This window comes from Chaetodon auriga, chromosome 20, assembly GCF_051107435.1.
Source record: "Chaetodon auriga isolate fChaAug3 chromosome 20, fChaAug3.hap1, whole genome shotgun sequence".
Lineage (NCBI taxonomy): Eukaryota > Metazoa > Chordata > Actinopteri > Chaetodontiformes > Chaetodontidae > Chaetodon > Chaetodon auriga.
Window position 1 is genome coordinate 12,036,019 of NC_135093.1, and position 17,697 is coordinate 12,053,715.

Genomic DNA, 17,697 nt, shown 5'->3' on the forward strand with positions numbered 1-17,697 from the left:
TAGCTGGGCTTGAGAATAGAAAAAGCTTGCATGGCTTCACACATGACACAGCATGCAGTCTAGTGAACCACTGATCTATAGTCACAAATGATAGTGTTAGCGGTAGTTGCAAAATGAAATTTGTGATGACGGATTGTTGACCTTTTCTTCCCATAGGCCACATGTGAGCGTGGCTTTGCAGCAATGGAAGAAACACACCAGAAGGTGATACAAGACCTCCAGAGGCAGCATCAGAGGGAGATTTCCAAACTTATGGAGGAGCGAGAGAGACTGTTGGCTGAGGAGACTGCTGCCACAATTGCTGGTACAGAAATGAACTGTATTACCACCCACAAGTGCTGTACATTAAGCAAGACTGACATACAGTAATGAAGTGTGTTATCTATTTTTAATGTAGCTATTGAAGCTATGAAGAATGCACACAAGGAGGAAATGGAGAAGACCCATCGCTCCCAACTGAGTGGACTGAACTCTGACATTGATGAACTTCGCTTACAATACGAGTATGTTTTCTGACAAGCACACGAAAGCTATTCAATTTTGTGAATGAGAAGCACTATTTCCTGGAAAAGAGTTTAGAAGTTATGACTTTTTCTTCAAACTGAAAGCGCTGTTCAGGTTTTAAATGTGCGCACACAACGTTGAGAATGTGTTTGTCACCTCATATTATGTCTTAACTGGATGGCCTATGCTTGACATGATACGAAATGTCAGCTGATATTGTGATGATCTGCTGTGTAGGGAGGAGCTGCAGTCCATCCAGAGAGAACTGGAGGTGCTGTCAGAGCAGTACTCTCAGAAATGCCTGGAGAACGCTCACCTGGCCCAGGCGCTGGAGGCCGAGAGGCAGGCCCTCAGGCAGTGTCAGAGAGAGAACCAGGAGCTAAACGCTCACAACCAGGTTTGGATGCACGCACATGCACACGTGCACAGAAAAGCATCTCTGTCCGCAGGTGAAGACATAACTTTATTTCGTCCAACAGGAATTAAATAACCGACTGACCGCAGAGATCACTCGGATGCGCTCCTGTTTCAGTGGTGAAACAGCACTGTCACCACTTACCCAGGGCAAAGATGTGTATGAACTGGAGGTACTAGATGTGTAAACACACACACGAGCACGTGAGCACACACACACACTAAGGCCTCGCTTTTTAATCCTTTTGAATATATGAGTCTCTCTCTCCATCTTGTAGGTGTTGCTGCGAATTAAGGAGTCAGAGATCCAGTATCTTAAACAGGAAATCCACTCTTTGAAGGATGAACTGCAGTCCGCTTTAAGGGTAAGCTAATTCAATCTTTTATGTATTCCGGACAGTTTAATGAAGGTCTGTACCTGCATTTCTTCATGTCTATCTAGTAAAATTTAAGAAACTTAGAGGCAGTATCATTAATTCCATTCCAACAGGACAAGAAATATGCCACAGACAAATATAAGGACATCTATACAGAGCTCAGCATTGTGAAAGCAAAGGCTGACTGCGACATCAGCAAGCTGAAGGAGAAGCTGCTCATTGCCACAGAAGCTTTAGGCGAGAGGACTGTGGATGGAACAGTCACATCTGGATACGGTAAATCGAAAATGGACATTTAACCAACGTTATTTAACCTCCATTGAATTCACTGAGTTTGTGATAATGATGACATGCCTTCGTTATGTTTTTAGATATCATGAAATCAAAAAGTAATCCAGATTTCATGAAAAAGCAGTCGAAGCAATCAAGAGGTTTAAGGTCAAAGGTGAGTGTCATTCATTTTTATGTTCTAATTGTTCGTCCTTCCGTAGTTACAGTCTCAAGCTCAAACAAACAGATGGAGTAAAACCCATACGCTCTAAAGCTACCATTCCAGTTTGCTGCGTGACGTGACGTGATGTGATGTGATGTTCAAGCCTTTGTCGTGCAGACTTTATCACTGTTAACTGTTCAGCCACCACACACTGTGAATATGTGCTCCACAGCTGGACGGCTGGGACGTTTTTTACTCTTGTCCTGTAAGTTTGTCATCTGTCTGTTTTGTCCGTCAGTCTGTCACTGAACAGGTCTCATGGGATAGCTGACACTCCCATTGTGGGATGATCCCCCCCCCCAACCCCTGCCCCAAGATGTGCTGTAGGTATATCCTGATGTAGAGCAAAGCATGCCCTTGCCACCCTCGCATGATCTCCACCAAACCCTTCCTTTTTGCCCCAACCTGCACCACCAAAGCTGATTGCAGAGTCCACCCCTCAGTTGAAGATCACAGGCCTGAGCATTAGCAGGTTAAAAACGGTGTGGTTGCTGTCCTCTACCATACTGTGTTTTTAAAAGAATTTTGCTCTCACGCCTGTGAGGTAAATATGAAGATACGGCTAGCAGCCCTATTGCTTAGCTTAGCATAAAGACTGGAAACAGGGCTGTAAGTGGGAAGTTGTGGGTTGAACAATGAGACATTATGTGCTAATTAATGAGGTTTAGAGGTGCAGGTAGGTGGATTTGACTTTCTTTGGACAGAGCCAGAGAGGGTTTTAAAAAAATCTAACACATAATGATGAAATGTTTTCAGGTGGTCAGTGAAATATTTAATAGCATCATTCATGTGTTGCCCCCCCCCCCCCAAATTCACAGTAAGCTGACAGGTAGAAATGCAAGCTGTTTTGGTCTGTGACTTCCAGTGGACTAATCACCACCAGATCGTCATATATGGTCTGCATCATATTTTTGTAGGCAATATATCACATTGTGTTTTGTTTCGTTAATGTAAAAACTCTGTCTGTAATTGTTGTCTTGTGTCTGTTTGTGAGCTTTCAAACCCCCAGTCTTTGATTTTGTGTATTTTGTGCACCAGTAGGTACCCTTTGTGTGGCATGACTATTCCAGAATAACCACTTTCTCACCTGTACACTTTAAAGTGTGTTGTCCAGAGCAGAAATATGTGTGGGTGTGGTTTTGTCTTTTAGAAAAAACCTTCTTCCCTGCCCACATGCACTGTTATTGTCAATTAAGAGTAAATTATTGTCTTATCTTTAACAGAGCCTGAAAGAGGGACTAACTGTGCAGGAGCGTATGAAGCTTTTTGAGGCGAAAGATTCCAAAAGGATTTGAATATCAAGAATCTGAAGTTTCTTTTCTCTTCTCTGACCTTGGTTTGTGGGTCAGATCGCTACGGCCGTGCCAGCATCAGCTGAAGCCTTTTATAGGAAATGGAAAAAATGTATTAAGGTCAGTTCTCAGCCTGGACCTGCTGCTTCCATGCCTCTGATATGTAGACATATTTGATTTTTTTTTATTTTAATTCATGGAAAAAAAGTTTTATGGAATCAATCCTGTGTAAGGTTAAAAAATACGTAGATGTACAATCTGTCCGAGTCGTGTCAAATAAGCTGCAAGAGGGATAAATGACAGCATTTTTATTGATCCTCCAGAATGCCAAAACAGACAGCAATACACAGTATGAATAATATATATTTCCCAATATGAATTAAGTATCTGCTGTATTTTATATTGTTACAGTTTCTATATCTAATAATTTTTAATGTGTTTAATGTTGCACCAGTTCTATTGTACATAACTACTGGATATATGTAAGAGTATGGTTTGCTATTGATTGTTGGGGCATCTGCTGTACTGTAACTATGGTTTGATTGATAGTGGAAATTAATGTGATGCTTAACTTGCTTACGTATGAGAGTTTTATAAAAAGGAGTGTCTGTGTGGGGGGGGGTAGAGGGGGGTGGGATTGCACTTATCACTTGACTACTTAAGGAATCTTTTTTTATTTGTCTAAAATTGGTGTAGTGACTTCAAGTCGATCATTGCAGTGCAACCAAACATCCTGACTTTTGTCAAATTTAGTGAACAACCGTGACTTGTTAATGATACTGGATTTTTCTTAAAACCTGAATTTGTGTTTGCTCAGTTTTGACTTTTGGTGTGAGAGAATCATCTCAGATAAACTATTTAGGACTTTGCATGACTGTACAGTATCATTTGAATTGCAGAATGATCATGTTGCCTCATTTTCCTACTTTATGCTTTAGTGTGGAAATCTTAACACTAATAAGCTTTGCTTTGCAAGTCCTACTGTTTAGGTGTTGAGATTGAAATGTTTTACTGTAAGCGGCAGTCTTGAAGCACTTGGCCCAGTCTCTGACCTCTCACTGAAATCTAGTCGTGCCTCAACTGAGTGAAGAATATTAAGCATCCATGAAACCGTGCAGCTATGGATACACACTGTATAGTATTCAAACCACGCCTTGTGTATATATATATATGCCACACGGAAGACTTCTGTGTTTTGTTTTAAACTTGTACCTTGCTCACTAGCTCTATATGAAATATACATGAATATTTTTTATTTTCATTTGAATGTATAACGTCAAATAAATGAAGTGTTTGGAAGTCTTGGAGTAATATCAGAGGCTCCTTTGTCACAACACGTTACGCAAGCAAACAAATTCTTTCAGCTGAGGTTTATTCTATAGTAATTCAGAGGCAGAGCTTATCTAGACACTAAATATAGACTTTCACTTCTTACAGTCATTTTCATAAAAACAGAACAGCACAAACATTTCCATTTCTAAAATATTAAAGTCACCAAAGCAAATCAGCTTAAACTTGTAAAAATGGTCTTTAACCCCATCCCTGAACTACTGTACAGATTTAAGCAAATACGTTTTCTGAGATTAGTTTCCAGAGTCAGAATTGAAAATGTGAAATGATCTTCCTTGTGGCCGAAATGAGTATTACAACAAAGTTTGCTCCACATTGCAAAACTTTTTTTTTAAATCTACCTGTTTCACAGATGACTAAAATTAAGGAACCTTGGTTTTTTTATGTGTCATAAACAGGCTATAAAACAACTTAGATCAGCTTTAAAGGTGGATCCCCAGATTTTCCTTTTTCTCAGCTGCCTCTCAGGTCTTCTGCAGTGAAAAGATATTTCTGAGTACGTTGGAATTTGCATTTGTTCTAACCGATTAGACGTGCCAACTCCTCCTCTTCCTCTCTTCCTCCATCTTCATCGTCTTTTAAAGCATCTCTCAATCTGACCCAGAAAGCATCCTGCTCTTGTGGTTCCTCGGGCCACAGCAAGTAGGTCTTCTTACGTACGATCTTGCGTAAGCGTGTGTAGGGAGACAGACAGTGCTCAGCTATCTCCTCCAGGAACACCAGCAGCAGGACGTCGCTGCCGTCACATAAAAGCCTTAGACTCGCCAGCTGAAACTCCACGGAGCACCACTCACTTCGCAGGAAGTGGCGTGTCACCACACAGATGGTGTGGCGAGAGTTGTAAATGGCTGCCTCGATGTTCTCCAAAACCGCAGCACCGGGGCGGAAGTCTCTGTGGTGGAGGCACAGTCGGAGCCTCGGTGCACCAGCAGCAGGCCTCTCTAGACTGGGCACCAGCTGCCTCATCACCCAGGCCTCATCCTTGGAGCTGTAGGAGATGAATGCATCGTACTGGAATTTGGCCCCTGCTCCCTCCCTGCGTCCTCGTAGTTTTGCCCTGAGGATGAGCAGCAGGTAGCGCAGAGCAGGGCCGTGTGTGTGCCAGGCCACACACACACATACAAACAACATATCCACCACAGAGCAGGCGATGAAGAGAGTGAAGGAAACGTGTTCGTAGGAGCAGGCCTTATCATCAAACTGCCACAGGTAAGGAGCTCTCCTGTCGTTGTCACACTTCAGGTTGTACAAGTAGGACACCTGCAGGAGGGAAACGTGTCATTTGAACAGTCAAAAAGAAAGCCAAAGCCACGTATTTCTTATATAACCTACATTAATACTATTTGCAGCTGATGTTCACCTGTGTGTAAGTGTTGCGGATGGCCCAGGTCTTGAACCAAGCATTATCACAGCTGCAGGTAAGTGGGTTTTCTGTAATGTCCAAAACACGCAATCTGGAAATAGAAAAAAAGTCAAACTACACATGTCCTCCTGTTTAAAGGCTGCTGGAGTAGCTTCATAATTACCATACAGACATGAGAGTGATATCTAACGCTTGGCAAGAATGCAAATTATCTCTCATAATGTTGAACTATTCCTTGATAGATATGTCAGTTGTTCCTCTACCTTGGCAGAGCATCCAGCAATGTTTTGTCCACAGTGTGGAGGTGGTTTGACTGGACTTTGAGAATCTCCAGCGTATTATCTGGAGGCATCAGGTCGGCAGGCAGAGCATCAAGGTCTGCCCTGTAAAGAGTCAGCTTCTTCAGCTTCTTCAGAGGGGACAACGCTGCGCTCAGGTTGGTCGTTTTCATAACCACTCCAGCTATGTACAAGTATTTCAGATTGGCCAGAGGAGCGAAGGCGTCAGGATGGAAGTCGACCATGATGCTGTGCCCGATGGCAACAGAGGTGAGTCGACGCTGACCTTGGAAGAAATGCGGTCCGATGTTACCAATGCCTTGACCTCCGGGCCCCTGGTAGTTCATCTCCAGATACTCCAATTAGACATGGAAGATTAGACAGGTCAACAGATTAAAAGGTAGATTCTTCCTCACAGTGCATCATTCATCTCAATAACTGACTCTAATAAAACACATCTCACCTCCAGAGAAGTAAGGTTGATGAAAGGACTTTCATACGATTTAAAATGAAGGCGGTTGTTGTACAGAACAAATTTCTTCAGATTCATCAGACCAGAGAGAATAGATGGCGTCAGCCTCTTAATGCGGTTCCCACTTAAGTCCAGGTAACTGATGGACAGATAGACGTGTTTAACAAATGGACAGTGAGCAAAGCTGAAGAAAGATAAACATGCAAGCAGAGAATACTCCATACTTGAGCCTCGTCAGGTCTTGGAAGGAGCCTTCTTCAATGAAATCAATGATGTTTAAACTGAGGTTGAGCTTCCTGAGCCTCCGCAGCTTACTGAAGGGCTTCTTGGTGATGTATTTGAGCAGGTTGAACTGTAGGTAGAGCTGCTCGAGTTGAGTGAGGCCACTAAACACCTGTGGTGTCAACTCGGTGATTTCATTTTTCGGGAGGGACAGGCTAGTCAGCTTCTTCAGAGAGATGAACCAGTGTGGGTCGATGTCGCGGATTTTGCTCCTGTCGAAGCTCAAAAACGTGAGGTCGGTCAGGCCTTCGAAGGTGTCCTGCTGAATGACGACCTTGTTTTGATTCAACTGCAGTGTTTTCAGTCCTCGGTAGCCGTCAAATGTAGTCCGAGATATCTGCTTCAAACCACAGTTGATGAGGTAAAGTCTGCTCGTGTTCCCCCTCCCCAGCGGCAACCGGGCAACATTCCCGAGGTTTGCATCCACAATGACGACCACAGGTGGAGTGTCGCAGTCCAGCAGGCTGGAGTTAATCTGAGGTAATCTGGATCCTTTCAAGTCAATCTGTATCAGATTAAAATGTGCATAATATTTCTTTAAAATACATTAACAAAAGAACATGGATTTTGCATAAACAATGAGATGCTGCATCTCAACACGTGCACATACTGTACCTCTACTCTTTCAAGTTGGTCCAGTTCTTTTAGCAATCCACAGATAGTCAGGGGAGATTTCTCCACAAACAGAGAAAATGCTACCCAAGAGAGATTCTTCTTTGTCTCCGCAGAGAGTCCCACCAGCACTTCTGCTTGAACTCCCTGACAAAGCAGACTCTTCAGCCTTGTGTTGGAGGCAAAAACATCTGGCTGCAGCTCCAGCTTTGAGTTATTGGACAGCCGGATGTACTCAAGGGCAGGGTAACAGCTCACATTAACCCTCTGGATGTTGTTTGCGAAAAGATCGAGCCGCAGAAGGGTGGAGGATCCGTCAGACTCTTCACAGCTGAAAGCCTTGAGCCTGTTCAGAGATAGATTGACTTCTTGAATCGCCGGGAGGGAATTGAAGATACCTGGGGAGATCGTTTGGAGTATGTTGTGGGTCAGAAGCAGTGTTTGCAGCCTGATGAGTCCGGCAAAGGCACTGGAGTGGATGTATGAGATATTGTTGCAGGTGAGGTTGAGAAAATCCAGCACATCAAGGCCTTTGAATTCTCCTCCTTTTAGAGAGACCAGCTGGTTCTGGCTCAGGTCCAGGTGCTTGAGCCCGAGCACCTGACTGAACGATGCAGGTGGGATGACTCGGATCTTGTTCTTGGATAGGTTGATTGTTGTAATGTTCTCAGGGACCATGCTAACGACATCAGTGAGGTTAGCGATGTTCCGGTTGAAGCACCACATGGTGTCTGTCATGGGGAAGTTCTGAGAGCAGCCTTTAAAGCCAAAACCACAGCAGGCCGAGGTGCTGAGCAGAAGCAGGAACAGCACAGTTTGCACCATCAGCTCCTTTTGCACGCTGCACTGACCAAAGAAATCTAAAAATATGTTAAGAGAGAAAAGACATCATCATGAGGAAGTTAAAAAATAATCTAACAGGGTAGATGTGCAGAAATCGTCTTGAAGAGACAAAGTATTTCAATATGTTATCGCTGATTTTTTTTGCCTCTTGGGGTTAAATAAAGTGAAATATCATAATACAGATTATTGCGTCTTCAAAGTTCTAGGTTTCCTTCACTGTAAAACATATTACCCTGTTTGATTTAATGAAAACTGCAGCATTTAGATACAAGTACAGTAGATATAACCCTGAGTGGAAATAATACAGTTTTGATTAATGCACCTTTTATTCTTAAATTACATTTTGAGTTGTTTTTGAAAGGCAAAATTTCATTTTCTCCTTAAGTTTCGAACGTGATTTGATCAGACTGTGACAGAATGTTGAATAGCATCCATTCAACATGAACTGGACATCAGTCATAACTTAGCATGAGGAGCCAGAGCTGCAGTGAATGCTCAGAGTCAGACAACGAAAGAAATTTAGCCCTTCATAATCGCATGTGGGAAATCACATTAACGCTGATGAGTTAATGTGACAACTTTTACAGACCTAATTGTAAAAGTCCTATTTTCTTCCTTTACTTTTTGCAGTATGTTCTTCTACTTACTTACAGCACCGGCGTACTTCTTCCACCCCGACTCCACAACATTGACTCAACAGTCTAAATATGACTAGTTTCACAGCACCATTAAGAGTCTTCTAACAACTTACAGCTTACCTTTTTATCCTCTTCTTATGCTTCTCTAATTTGTACAACTGCTCTTCGATTTGAACTGGCAGCAGTTCCCTAAATCTCTTTATGGGATGGATGTTTTCACACCGTTATGTATGGTAATGACATTTAAAGCCACACTGATTGTGATTGATTGTGACAGTGTCAGATGACTGAGAAAATGTGGTCCAAAGATCATCACAGTGAGCTTCTATTATTTTTTTTCTCGTCTTATTCTTAGCACTGTGTAACTGCTGAATGCACCGTGCTGTCCATCTGGCTCTAAATCATTTGTCCACATGAGGGCGCTATCTACTTAGATCCTGATTTTAGTGAAGGCAACAGACACGTCATGTCTTTAACATTAGCAGAAACCTGTGAACCAGTCAGAGACATTGTGCCAACAGTGAGATTCTTTTTTTCCTGGTTCGTACTAAACTGTTCTGTTACCTTTCTTTATACACGACAGGAAAACCTTCGATGAATACTGACAAAAATTTCAATGTCTTTGTCTTAGCTCTGCTTCAGTGAGAAAAGACTAATGGATTTTTTTATTTATAAATGCACAAGAATCTGAGCTTTTTCCCCTTTTTTAATATTTCCTGATATACTCACACAATGATAACTGAAATTAAAACATTTTTTGCAAAGATTTACATAGATAATAGGTTTGTTTTTATGGAACAGTTTGTAACATTTCAAACACGATTTTTGTAGTAACTTTAAAAAGATGAGGTGGACACTTTGACCTCTTTAGGCTGAACATCCACTGTGGGCTCTTCTGGTCATGGCAGCTGACCTTTCCCGCCGTGTCTTGAGTGTGAAGGAGGTGAAAGGGCCACAAGATGCGCAGCGGCCCAATGCTAGGTGCCCACCCTGAGGGCGACAGGTAAACTCTGTTTAGTCTACGCAGAGGTCGGCTCCAGGGCTCTGACCTTTGAAGGGGGCCCTTTATCCACAAGCAGAGGAAGAGCAGGTGAACCCTCTGATGGCAGTTTAGCTTAAGGAGCTACTTCACCTTTAGCACAGCCGCTCCACGATGTCAGGGCAGGTGGAGGAGAGTCAGGTGGTGCTGCCACTTTGGATCTGTTTGTCTCTTATTTAGACTCTAAATGACCTTGAGGTCTTTCCCAGTGGGGCTGAACATCAAACTGATGAACATAACTGGTTTACACCATTTGATCAAAATCTATTATTATTTCATTATTTCATGTGTTTCTTGCTCCTTTTTGTTCCCAGTTATTATTCCACTTCCACAAAAAGAATGAAACTCTTTGTTTTTAATTCAGTTTATTCAAAGAAATACAGTGTGTTTAATACAATTTATTGTCATCAGGTGAAATGATGCAGTCCAACATGACATCATCCATATAAAACAATTTACCCTTTAAAACATTTACATTTATTGTAATTACAATATTTACAAATCCATTCAAAGGATTGTCTCTTCACATGATTTTAATGGACTGAATTGTTCAAATGAGGTGGATGGAAATTATTAAGTGCTGATGTTACATTTCTTAAATTGTTTTTAGGAGAATCTGATTGTGACAATCAATGTCCGAAGTGCATTTGTCTCAAATACTGTCATTCATTCTCTATATGTTTTATAAGGTGCAAAATATTTGAGGTTTCTTTTTGTGAAGTTAAACTGAAAATAGGAGTGACAGCCCTCGTCCAGCCAGTGAAAATCAAGCAACATGCCAGTAATGATGAAGACGACTGCATTTGAACGCCTGTGTGGAATCATATGTTAGAGTCTGACGAGCAGAGGTTTAATTGTCAGTGGCTGTCAAAGGGCTCGGAGGACACTGGGCCTCTAGTCGGTGTATGGACGGGGGTCTCTTTGGGGTTTTGGCAGAGGAGGGGATGTCGGTGAACACCACTGATCGTCCGTCAGGGCAGAGCAGGACGCTGGAGTCCGCCTCGCACTTGGTGGTTCTGCTTGGCCATAAGGCCTCAGCAGAACTGGGCCGCATGCCAAGACCACCGGGAGGGAGAACCTCAGTGTTCACCACCGACGCCTGACTCATCTTGATCAGCATGTCCAGCGACTGCTTACGACTCTCCAGCGAAGCCTTCATCGCCTTCCTCTCGCTCTCATTCTCCTCCTCCTCCTTTTTATCCTCCAGCTCCTCGTCCTCCTCCTCCGTCTCTGTGATGTTGTCTCTAAGGCCTCCGTCCTCTCCCGTGCCGTGGTCACCAACCGAATCTGACGGACCCCTCTTGACTGACAGGTCGAGAGGCCCGTCGCTCTGGCGAGCCGTCCGCTCCAGCGCCTGGTGGATGTGGGAGAGCTCGCTGCGGATTTTGCTCAGGTGTTCCCAGAGGTGGCGCTGGGCGGGAAGGTCCTCCTTCTCCAGGTGGGAGATTTTGCGCTCAGCCTCCTGGTACTCCTGCAAGGCCTTGGAGAGGTCACTGAGGAGAGCAGCCACTGACTCTGAAGCTCCCTCCCCCATTGTCCGGGCAGCAGTCGACTCCTGGCTATTGGTTCCCCCACAGGTAGAAAAAGAGGACGTTTCGCTGTTGGGACTGGTGAGAGGATCGCTGTACCACAGTTCAGTGGGCCGGGTCTGAAGCTGAGCATCCTGTAAACTGAGTATGGGAGAAATTTAGGGCTTTTCTTTTGTAAATATAAAACATTTGACACCACAGTAACTGTAATTGTTGTAATGTAGATGATTACATTACATTACAGGAAAAAGTGTTTATACCCGACTGCCACTTCTTTTGCTCCTCACAATAACTGTAATGAAATAAGGAAACTTTATGGAAATCTTTACCTGCCGTGGAAGAGAAGCTTGTCCGCTGCCATGTTAAGAGTTGATGCAGTCTGAATATTCTTCAGAAGGTCCAAAGTGAAACCCATGGCCGGCTTCTTTTCCACAGGCACCTCGTGGTTCCCCAGTGGGGCCCCTGTCCTCTTGAGGCCCCAGCTTGCTTTGCCTTCCTTCGCTGTAGCTTGTGGTTTATCCCCCAATCTGTAGCCTTGGTCAGGGGAGTCTCTCTGAGGTGACACCCAGCCAGCAGGGGAGACCGCGGTGGACCCCGGCCGCAATGCCGGCACTTTCCATAGGTTGACTTTTGGCTGGAAGCCAGATAGGGGATTCACTTCTAGACTGTTTGGGGACGTCTTGAGCACTTTGCTGGCATCGCTCTGAGTGGAGGCCGGACCAAATGTGTGCTCACACAGGAAGGGGTAGTAGAGTCGAGGGGGGATCAGAGCCCTCTCTGTGTGGGTGCTGGATGCTGGGTGCATCAGCTGGGCAGCCGACGCCAGGAAGGGAAGCTGGGCGAGCTGCGCGTGGGTCTGGGCGGTGACGGCCGTGGCCGTGGGAATGGCTGAGTTCATGTAGGAGAAGAGGCTGGGGCTGATGGGGTAGCCCACCCCGAGCATTGACAGGTTGAGTCCAGTGGGATCCTGGTAATCCACCAGGTTGGATGGAGGAGGGTAACAGGGGATTGAACTGCTCACTCTCGGCTGAGCACCTTCAGCTTTTGCCTTTGTGTGGCTGGACGCTAACAGCCGCCACTGCTCTGACAGCAGGCCAGGAGCTGTTAGACACGTCTTGGATAGCTTATAGTGTTTGAGCTGAGCCTCGACCTCCACTGAGCGTGCTCGTAAAAGCTGATCTTCCAGGGAGAGCATGTCAGCCATCAGAAGCTCTGACTCTGGCTGTTTGGTTTTCTTGACCGCACACTCGGCGGCATCTCCTCTGTTATTTCCGGAGCTCTCTTTCGTTTGCCCAGTGACCTCTACTCCCTCTCCTCGTCCTCCCTCTTCTTCGTCTCCTGGTCCCTGGCTTTCCCTGTCCTCACTTTCCTCCTCCTCAGTCCTTCGTTGCCTTTGTCTCTCCTCAGTCCCTGTTACCTGCTCCAGCCCATCTTTCCCAGTAGCTTGAAGGCCGTGTGTCTGCTGAAAGGGTCGTAGCTGCTCTGGGTGCAGGATGTTGCCCTTTTTATACGGCCAGTCTGACTCTATGAGCAGAGAAAGGGAGTTCTTGCACAGGCTGTACTTCATATGGTTGTACAGGTGGGACTTCTCCATGCAGGTGAAGGGGCACTGGAAGCATTTGTAGTTGTAGGGTTTGCCCCATGGCCGGGGAATATAGTGAGGCTTCTTAGGCTTGCGCTCCTTGTGCTTGCTCGCAGACGTCACTTTACAAGCGTCGTCCTTAGACATGATTGCTTCTTGATACTTGATTGATGACGTGATCGTATGAAAATGATGATAATTCAAGACAGATTTTTAGGCTTTCTGTCTTTTGTGCAAGGGTACATTTCACTGGATGTGAGTTTATCCCTCAGTGTGGCAGGAGCATCTCTTGAACCTGTGAACACACAAGACAATTTTGAATGAATGAATGAAGGTGATTTTCATGAAAACAGTTAAGCATCAGCTGATCAGAAACAACAAACTCAGATCAGGTATTTTAGATTTTACCTACCCCTTTCGATTTAATTTCACTTTTGCACTAATAAGAGGCGGCAGCTTGCAGAAATAGATCTCCATAAGAAACTTAAGTATCTGAGATAAAGTTGTATGGACACTGAAGGGTGGTATATATATCATTATGCACATATGTGTACAATGAGAGCACATTTGTTGTCTGCCAAAGCTGAGGGTTGCCACTAACCTAACTGCAGGGAGGCCCACACTGCTCTGTTCTCACTGTACCTGCCACTACTCATTAGTTCCACTGCAGTACCAGGCGCGAGCAGGGTCCAGGGCTGGGAGGCAAAACGGGGCCATCGCAGGGGACTCTGCACCTGTGCAGGGGGCCCTCGCAACACTCATAGGCCTACTTGGGTTTAGGGCCAGACCCTCCGAGGCCGGCTACAGGCACAATGTGGCCAGGCTGAGGGTTGCATAGAGGCGGGTGTGGAAGGGTGAGAGGAGTTGGGGGTGCGGAGGCCTGGTTCCTAATGAGAGCCTGGCGTCATGCCTATAGGGCGTCATTAGTGCCAGGTCTGGGATCTGGGTCAGGACATGATGCATAAGTTCAACTGCTCTCCTGCACTCTGTCTCATGTTACTACCTTTGCATTGAGAGTTGGGTCACACTTAATTACTCGCTAACAAATAGTAACATAATTACATTGTAATTATAAGGCGTTAAATATGTTGTATACAAAAGGAATTTCAGAAGGGCTTGAACTGTGATGGATTATCAAATATTTTGTATCTTGACTCGTGTCTTAACAAGTCTTCAAACGTAAGGTAACACAGGCTAAAAACACTTTAATTAATTTACTATTTTTAACATGATTTTATTTCGTCTTCCTTCCGTCTGTGTGGCACACAGTTTGCACACCTGCACCTCATTGTTTTAAAGTGATCTATTTACTCGTGCAAACTGTTCAGCCTCTCTGTCTTCCTGTCCCACTTCATCATCTATTAAAGACGGGAAATCTGTGGCATTAGTTTAATTAAATCCCTCTCTTCTCTAGTCCCATAAAATAAGTTTAAATACCACACAATTGCTGCTTTTTTTCATCTGTTCACTTACAGAAACCTTGTGATCTTTTTCTACTTTAAGCCAGGCCGGTGGGTGAACCCTGCGGTGAAAGAAGATGTGAGGAGGAGTGTACTCCTCAATTTAAAACACTCTGCTTTGAGGCTTTTATTTTGTCTTTTTCCCCGGGTCAATTCAAAGATGAAAGACTGTGAGACGCTCAGGGTCCAAAGTGAAGTAAAAATAAACTTCACCAGCCAATCTTTTTTTTTTTTTTTTTTTTGTCTCACACAGACTGCTCATGACAAAGTTCTGAGATAAAGGCCAGTGAAGCAAACGCAGGTGACGGATGGCAGGCTACGCTGAGAGACAGCAGACAAGCTCATCTATAAAACCCACAGCACAGCGATGGGTGATGATGAAAGGCACAGTGAGTCTAACACAGGATGGCAGGCTGTTACCAAATGCTCCCCCAATTGGACCCCCAGAATTGGCTCGTTTAGTGGCTGACCATTTGATTGGCTCGCTTGTCCGCCCCGAGGCTCTGACCTGGGCTTTGAGCTCATAATGGAGCCTAACAGCTGCTGCTACGATCCAATCAATAAAAATCATTTTTACAGTAGATTTTTTTCCTCTTCTGGCCACTGCTATCCACTCGCCTCTCCACTGACTGTGCACTTTGCCCCCCCGCTGCCCCATATCCAAACCCTGCGGTCTTGTTTTGAGCTTTTAGGGCTGATGGTCAAACAAGTCTAACCGCTTGAACATCTATTGTTGCAATTAAGGAGGTTCACACACACTAAAAGCTTTGGCAAGTTACATGAAACAGCAACCACACCACTGACAGCCAATAGGGTGGACTAGTCGCACACAAGGACCTGAGCTCAAATTGTTTTTAAGCTCTTGTTTAAATTCATGCTTTAAGTTAAACACTTTACCTCAGATGGTTGTCAGGATGATGAGCTCGTTGTCTGGAAAAGAAGAAAGAGAGCACAAATGTTTAGTCACCTTAATCTGTTCCAATTTCAATATAATACAACACACACACACACACACACAAAAAACATCCCTCTACCTGAATTTGATAAGCAAACAATAAAAAAACACCAACATATTTTCTACAAACAAAAGTCATATATGTAGATATTCAAATACCAGTAAATGTTTTTTTCTATTTATGCAATAGAAAAAATATTTGCTGGCATTTAAATTTGGCAGCAGAACACCAGATGCTGCTGCTGCTGCTGATGAATTATACTAGATTGATATAATAGATTATTGGCTGCAGGAAATGCATTAGAATCTCATTTTATAATGCTGTATTGCGTGTGTAAAATTAGAGGTAATGTAGAGTATAGATTTTAACTTCAAAAGTGTACATATGTAAATAAAGCAAGCTACATTTTAGAAAATCTTGTGTCCATATTCAGTCATATAAATTAAGTGCATTCAAACTAAAATGACTAAAACGACAAAAAAAGACGAGCAGTTTAAAATGAGACAACACCAAAAGCATTTTCTCAATGCATGCAATAGCACCATGGAGCCATTAACAGGCCTCTCCTTAAGTTCCTTTTTTTTTTAAAAATAAAAATAAATTTTAAAAAATCACTAAATCTTGACAAACTAACCTGCTTGCATGCCACTTGAAAGGACAAACGTAGTCACCCGCACCTGCAGAGCGTCCCGGTGTGGCTGGCTGTCACTCCTCTGCAGCGGCACAGAGAGGGCAGCGCGTCCCGCTCAAATAGGAGCGCAGCAGCGAGTGTGGAGATATATATTGACTGGGAGCACTGCCCGCAGGCGCTACAATACAGCAGCCCACCCCCTCCTCCCTCACCCCCCCTGGATTGTCAAACGTGGTCTCTACCTCGCAGCCAGGATGCAATATAACAACTTACACAATGTTGGCAAAGGTTAGGCTGGTGATGGATTCTCGTTATAACGGAGGGTGGAGATGACATTTGTCAGGGTTAATTTCTGCCATTATGAGGTCATGTATGTTTTCATTGTTTTTAGATAAAATGTGCAATGGGAGCTGCAACAATGAAGTGTCTAATCAGCCACATTGTCTGCGTTTGGTTATTAGTAGCATCCAGATGAGGGATGCACAGCCTGACATTTCTCTGAAAAAAATAAAAAATAAAAAAATAAATAAAAAACGACTCATTGCAAAATAAAATAAATAAAATATCACTTAATCTGCCAGGACCTGCAGGTTTGTGCTTAAAAGACAAAAGATAACTAAAACTCAACTAGTACAATTCTTTCTTTCTTCATTTCATTTTTGTTACTTGTCTCTCTATCTGTCTGTCTATCTGTCATCTAATTAACAATGCAGGCCTTCTATTTTGATGCAGGTTAATTATGGCAATCAAAAGCTATGAGCTATTCCTCACATCCCTCCGTTTATATTATAGCTTGCAGTCCTCTGTTGTGCTGCACTGAAATGTGGAGCAAAGCATTTGAATACAGACTATTGTCGCCTTGTTTCACTGTCCAGAAAACACTTCTTAAAAGGTTGTTGGTGCAGCCTTTTTCAGTAAGAATTGGAGCACATGTCTGCACCTGTGCATGCGTGTGTGTGCTTGCGTGTGTGCGTGTGTGTGTGTGTGTGCATGCTCACGTGTGTGTTACGATGAAAGTGTGTGCACCTGCATGCCTCTCTGTGACTGAACACAGAAGTATGAGCGTTTAGGTCATTCAGTGATGGTTGAAGTGCGCTTTGGGGTCGGCTGGGAGTTCTTCACTTCACCTGCATCACCAGCATCATGCAGGCAGCCAGATGCTGAGGGGTGCAGGGGGGGGTGACACTGTGAGCAGTGGTACAGGACACTGGGTGGGTTACTGACATGAGCTGTAAGATCACATTCACAAGCAATGACTGACACGTGTGTCCTCTGACGGTTCAGTCTCGCTTCCCTTTGTCCTCCCTCACGTCACCTGCCCTTCTCATTTATCCCTTTGTCTCCCCATCTTCTTTCTTTTCTCCAACATTTCTTCTAAATGTAACCCCAACCTCTCAATCTCCAGTTTCTCCTTCTCCGTCACCCCCTCCATCCCTGGCTCTCTTAGCCCGTGGCAGGCTTCGGGTCGACTCCAGGTTCTTCTTTTCCCTCTTCTGGCTGGGTGGGAAGCGCACATGCGAGCCCCCTTTGAGAAATGTCAGTGTCCGTGTGCTGGGAAAGTCGGGGGCCCTTCACGAGCCAT

At 44.2% G+C, this 17,697-nt stretch overlaps 3 protein-coding genes across 11 annotated transcripts in view; 1 reads left to right on the top strand and 2 right to left on the bottom strand.

Annotated features, from left to right (window-relative positions):
• The window catches only part of LOC143339457 (uncharacterized), a 47,263-nt gene extending 42,881 nt beyond the window's left edge, over positions 1–4,382 (top strand). For 5 of the 8 annotated variants that reach the window (XM_076760694.1, XM_076760696.1, XM_076760698.1 and 2 more), the window contains 9 exons: positions 157–304; positions 398–503; positions 742–901; positions 984–1,091; positions 1,197–1,283; positions 1,409–1,571; positions 1,667–1,740; positions 1,961–1,993; positions 3,012–4,382. In XM_076760694.1, coding sequence (XP_076616809.1) covers positions 157–304; positions 398–503; positions 742–901; positions 984–1,091; positions 1,197–1,283; positions 1,409–1,571; positions 1,667–1,740; positions 1,961–1,993; positions 3,012–3,083 — 951 coding nt within the window. In that variant the 3' untranslated portion in view covers positions 3,084–4,382. Of the gene's footprint in view, positions 1–156; positions 305–397; positions 504–741; positions 902–983; positions 1,092–1,196; positions 1,284–1,408; positions 1,572–1,666; positions 1,741–1,960; positions 1,994–2,026; positions 2,112–3,011 lie in introns of all 8 variants that reach the window. The other 3 variants (XM_076760695.1, XM_076760700.1, XR_013079326.1) reach the window with 2 other exon arrangements.
• A 567-nt stretch (positions 4,383–4,949) lies between these two features.
• LOC143339149 (uncharacterized) lies at positions 4,950–8,291 on the bottom strand. The gene is made up of 6 exons (XM_076760218.1): positions 7,441–8,291; positions 6,768–7,330; positions 6,535–6,682; positions 6,057–6,427; positions 5,791–5,884; positions 4,950–5,690 (listed from the first exon to the last, which is right to left on the bottom strand). Exons 1-6 carry the CDS (start codon positions 8,260–8,262, stop codon positions 4,950–4,952), a joined length of 2,739 nt encoding a protein of 912 aa, XP_076616333.1. The 5' UTR covers positions 8,263–8,291.
• A 2,036-nt stretch (positions 8,292–10,327) lies between these two features.
• On the bottom strand, positions 10,328–16,222 carry prr35 (proline rich 35). 2 transcript variants are annotated; one of them, XM_076760306.1, is made up of 4 exons: positions 16,119–16,222; positions 15,426–15,458; positions 11,816–13,363; positions 10,328–11,627 (listed from the first exon to the last, which is right to left on the bottom strand). In XM_076760306.1, the coding sequence occupies exons 3-4, from the start codon at positions 13,213–13,215 to the stop codon at positions 10,808–10,810; spliced, it is 2,220 nt and encodes a 739-aa protein (XP_076616421.1). In that variant the 5' UTR covers positions 13,216–13,363; positions 15,426–15,458; positions 16,119–16,222; the 3' UTR covers positions 10,328–10,807. The 2 variants fall into 2 exon arrangements, with proteins under 2 accessions (XP_076616421.1, XP_076616422.1); XM_076760307.1 differs by having other exon boundaries at positions 16,162–16,176.
• Positions 16,223–17,697: the final 1,475 nt, after the last annotated feature.

Excerpts from the sequence above, each read along its gene's own strand:
- LOC143339149 (XM_076760218.1), bottom strand. The coding sequence starts at position 8,262 with ATGGTGCAAACTGTGCTGTTCCTGCTTCTGCTCAGCACCTCGGCCTGC. Across the intron at positions 7,331-7,440 it reads ACCAACTTGAAAGAGTAGAG|ATTGACTTGAAAGGATCCAG; the intron begins GTACAGTATGTG and ends AATCTGATACAG. Across the intron at positions 6,683-6,767 it reads CAAGACCTGACGAGGCTCAA|TTACCTGGACTTAAGTGGGA; the intron begins GTATGGAGTATT and ends TCTGTCCATCAG.
- prr35 (XM_076760306.1), bottom strand. The coding sequence starts at position 13,215 with ATGTCTAAGGACGACGCTTGTAAAGTGACGTCTGCGAGCAAGCACAAG. Across the intron at positions 11,628-11,815 it reads AAGCTTCTCTTCCACGGCAG|TTTACAGGATGCTCAGCTTC; the intron begins GTAAAGATTTCC and ends TCCCATACTCAG.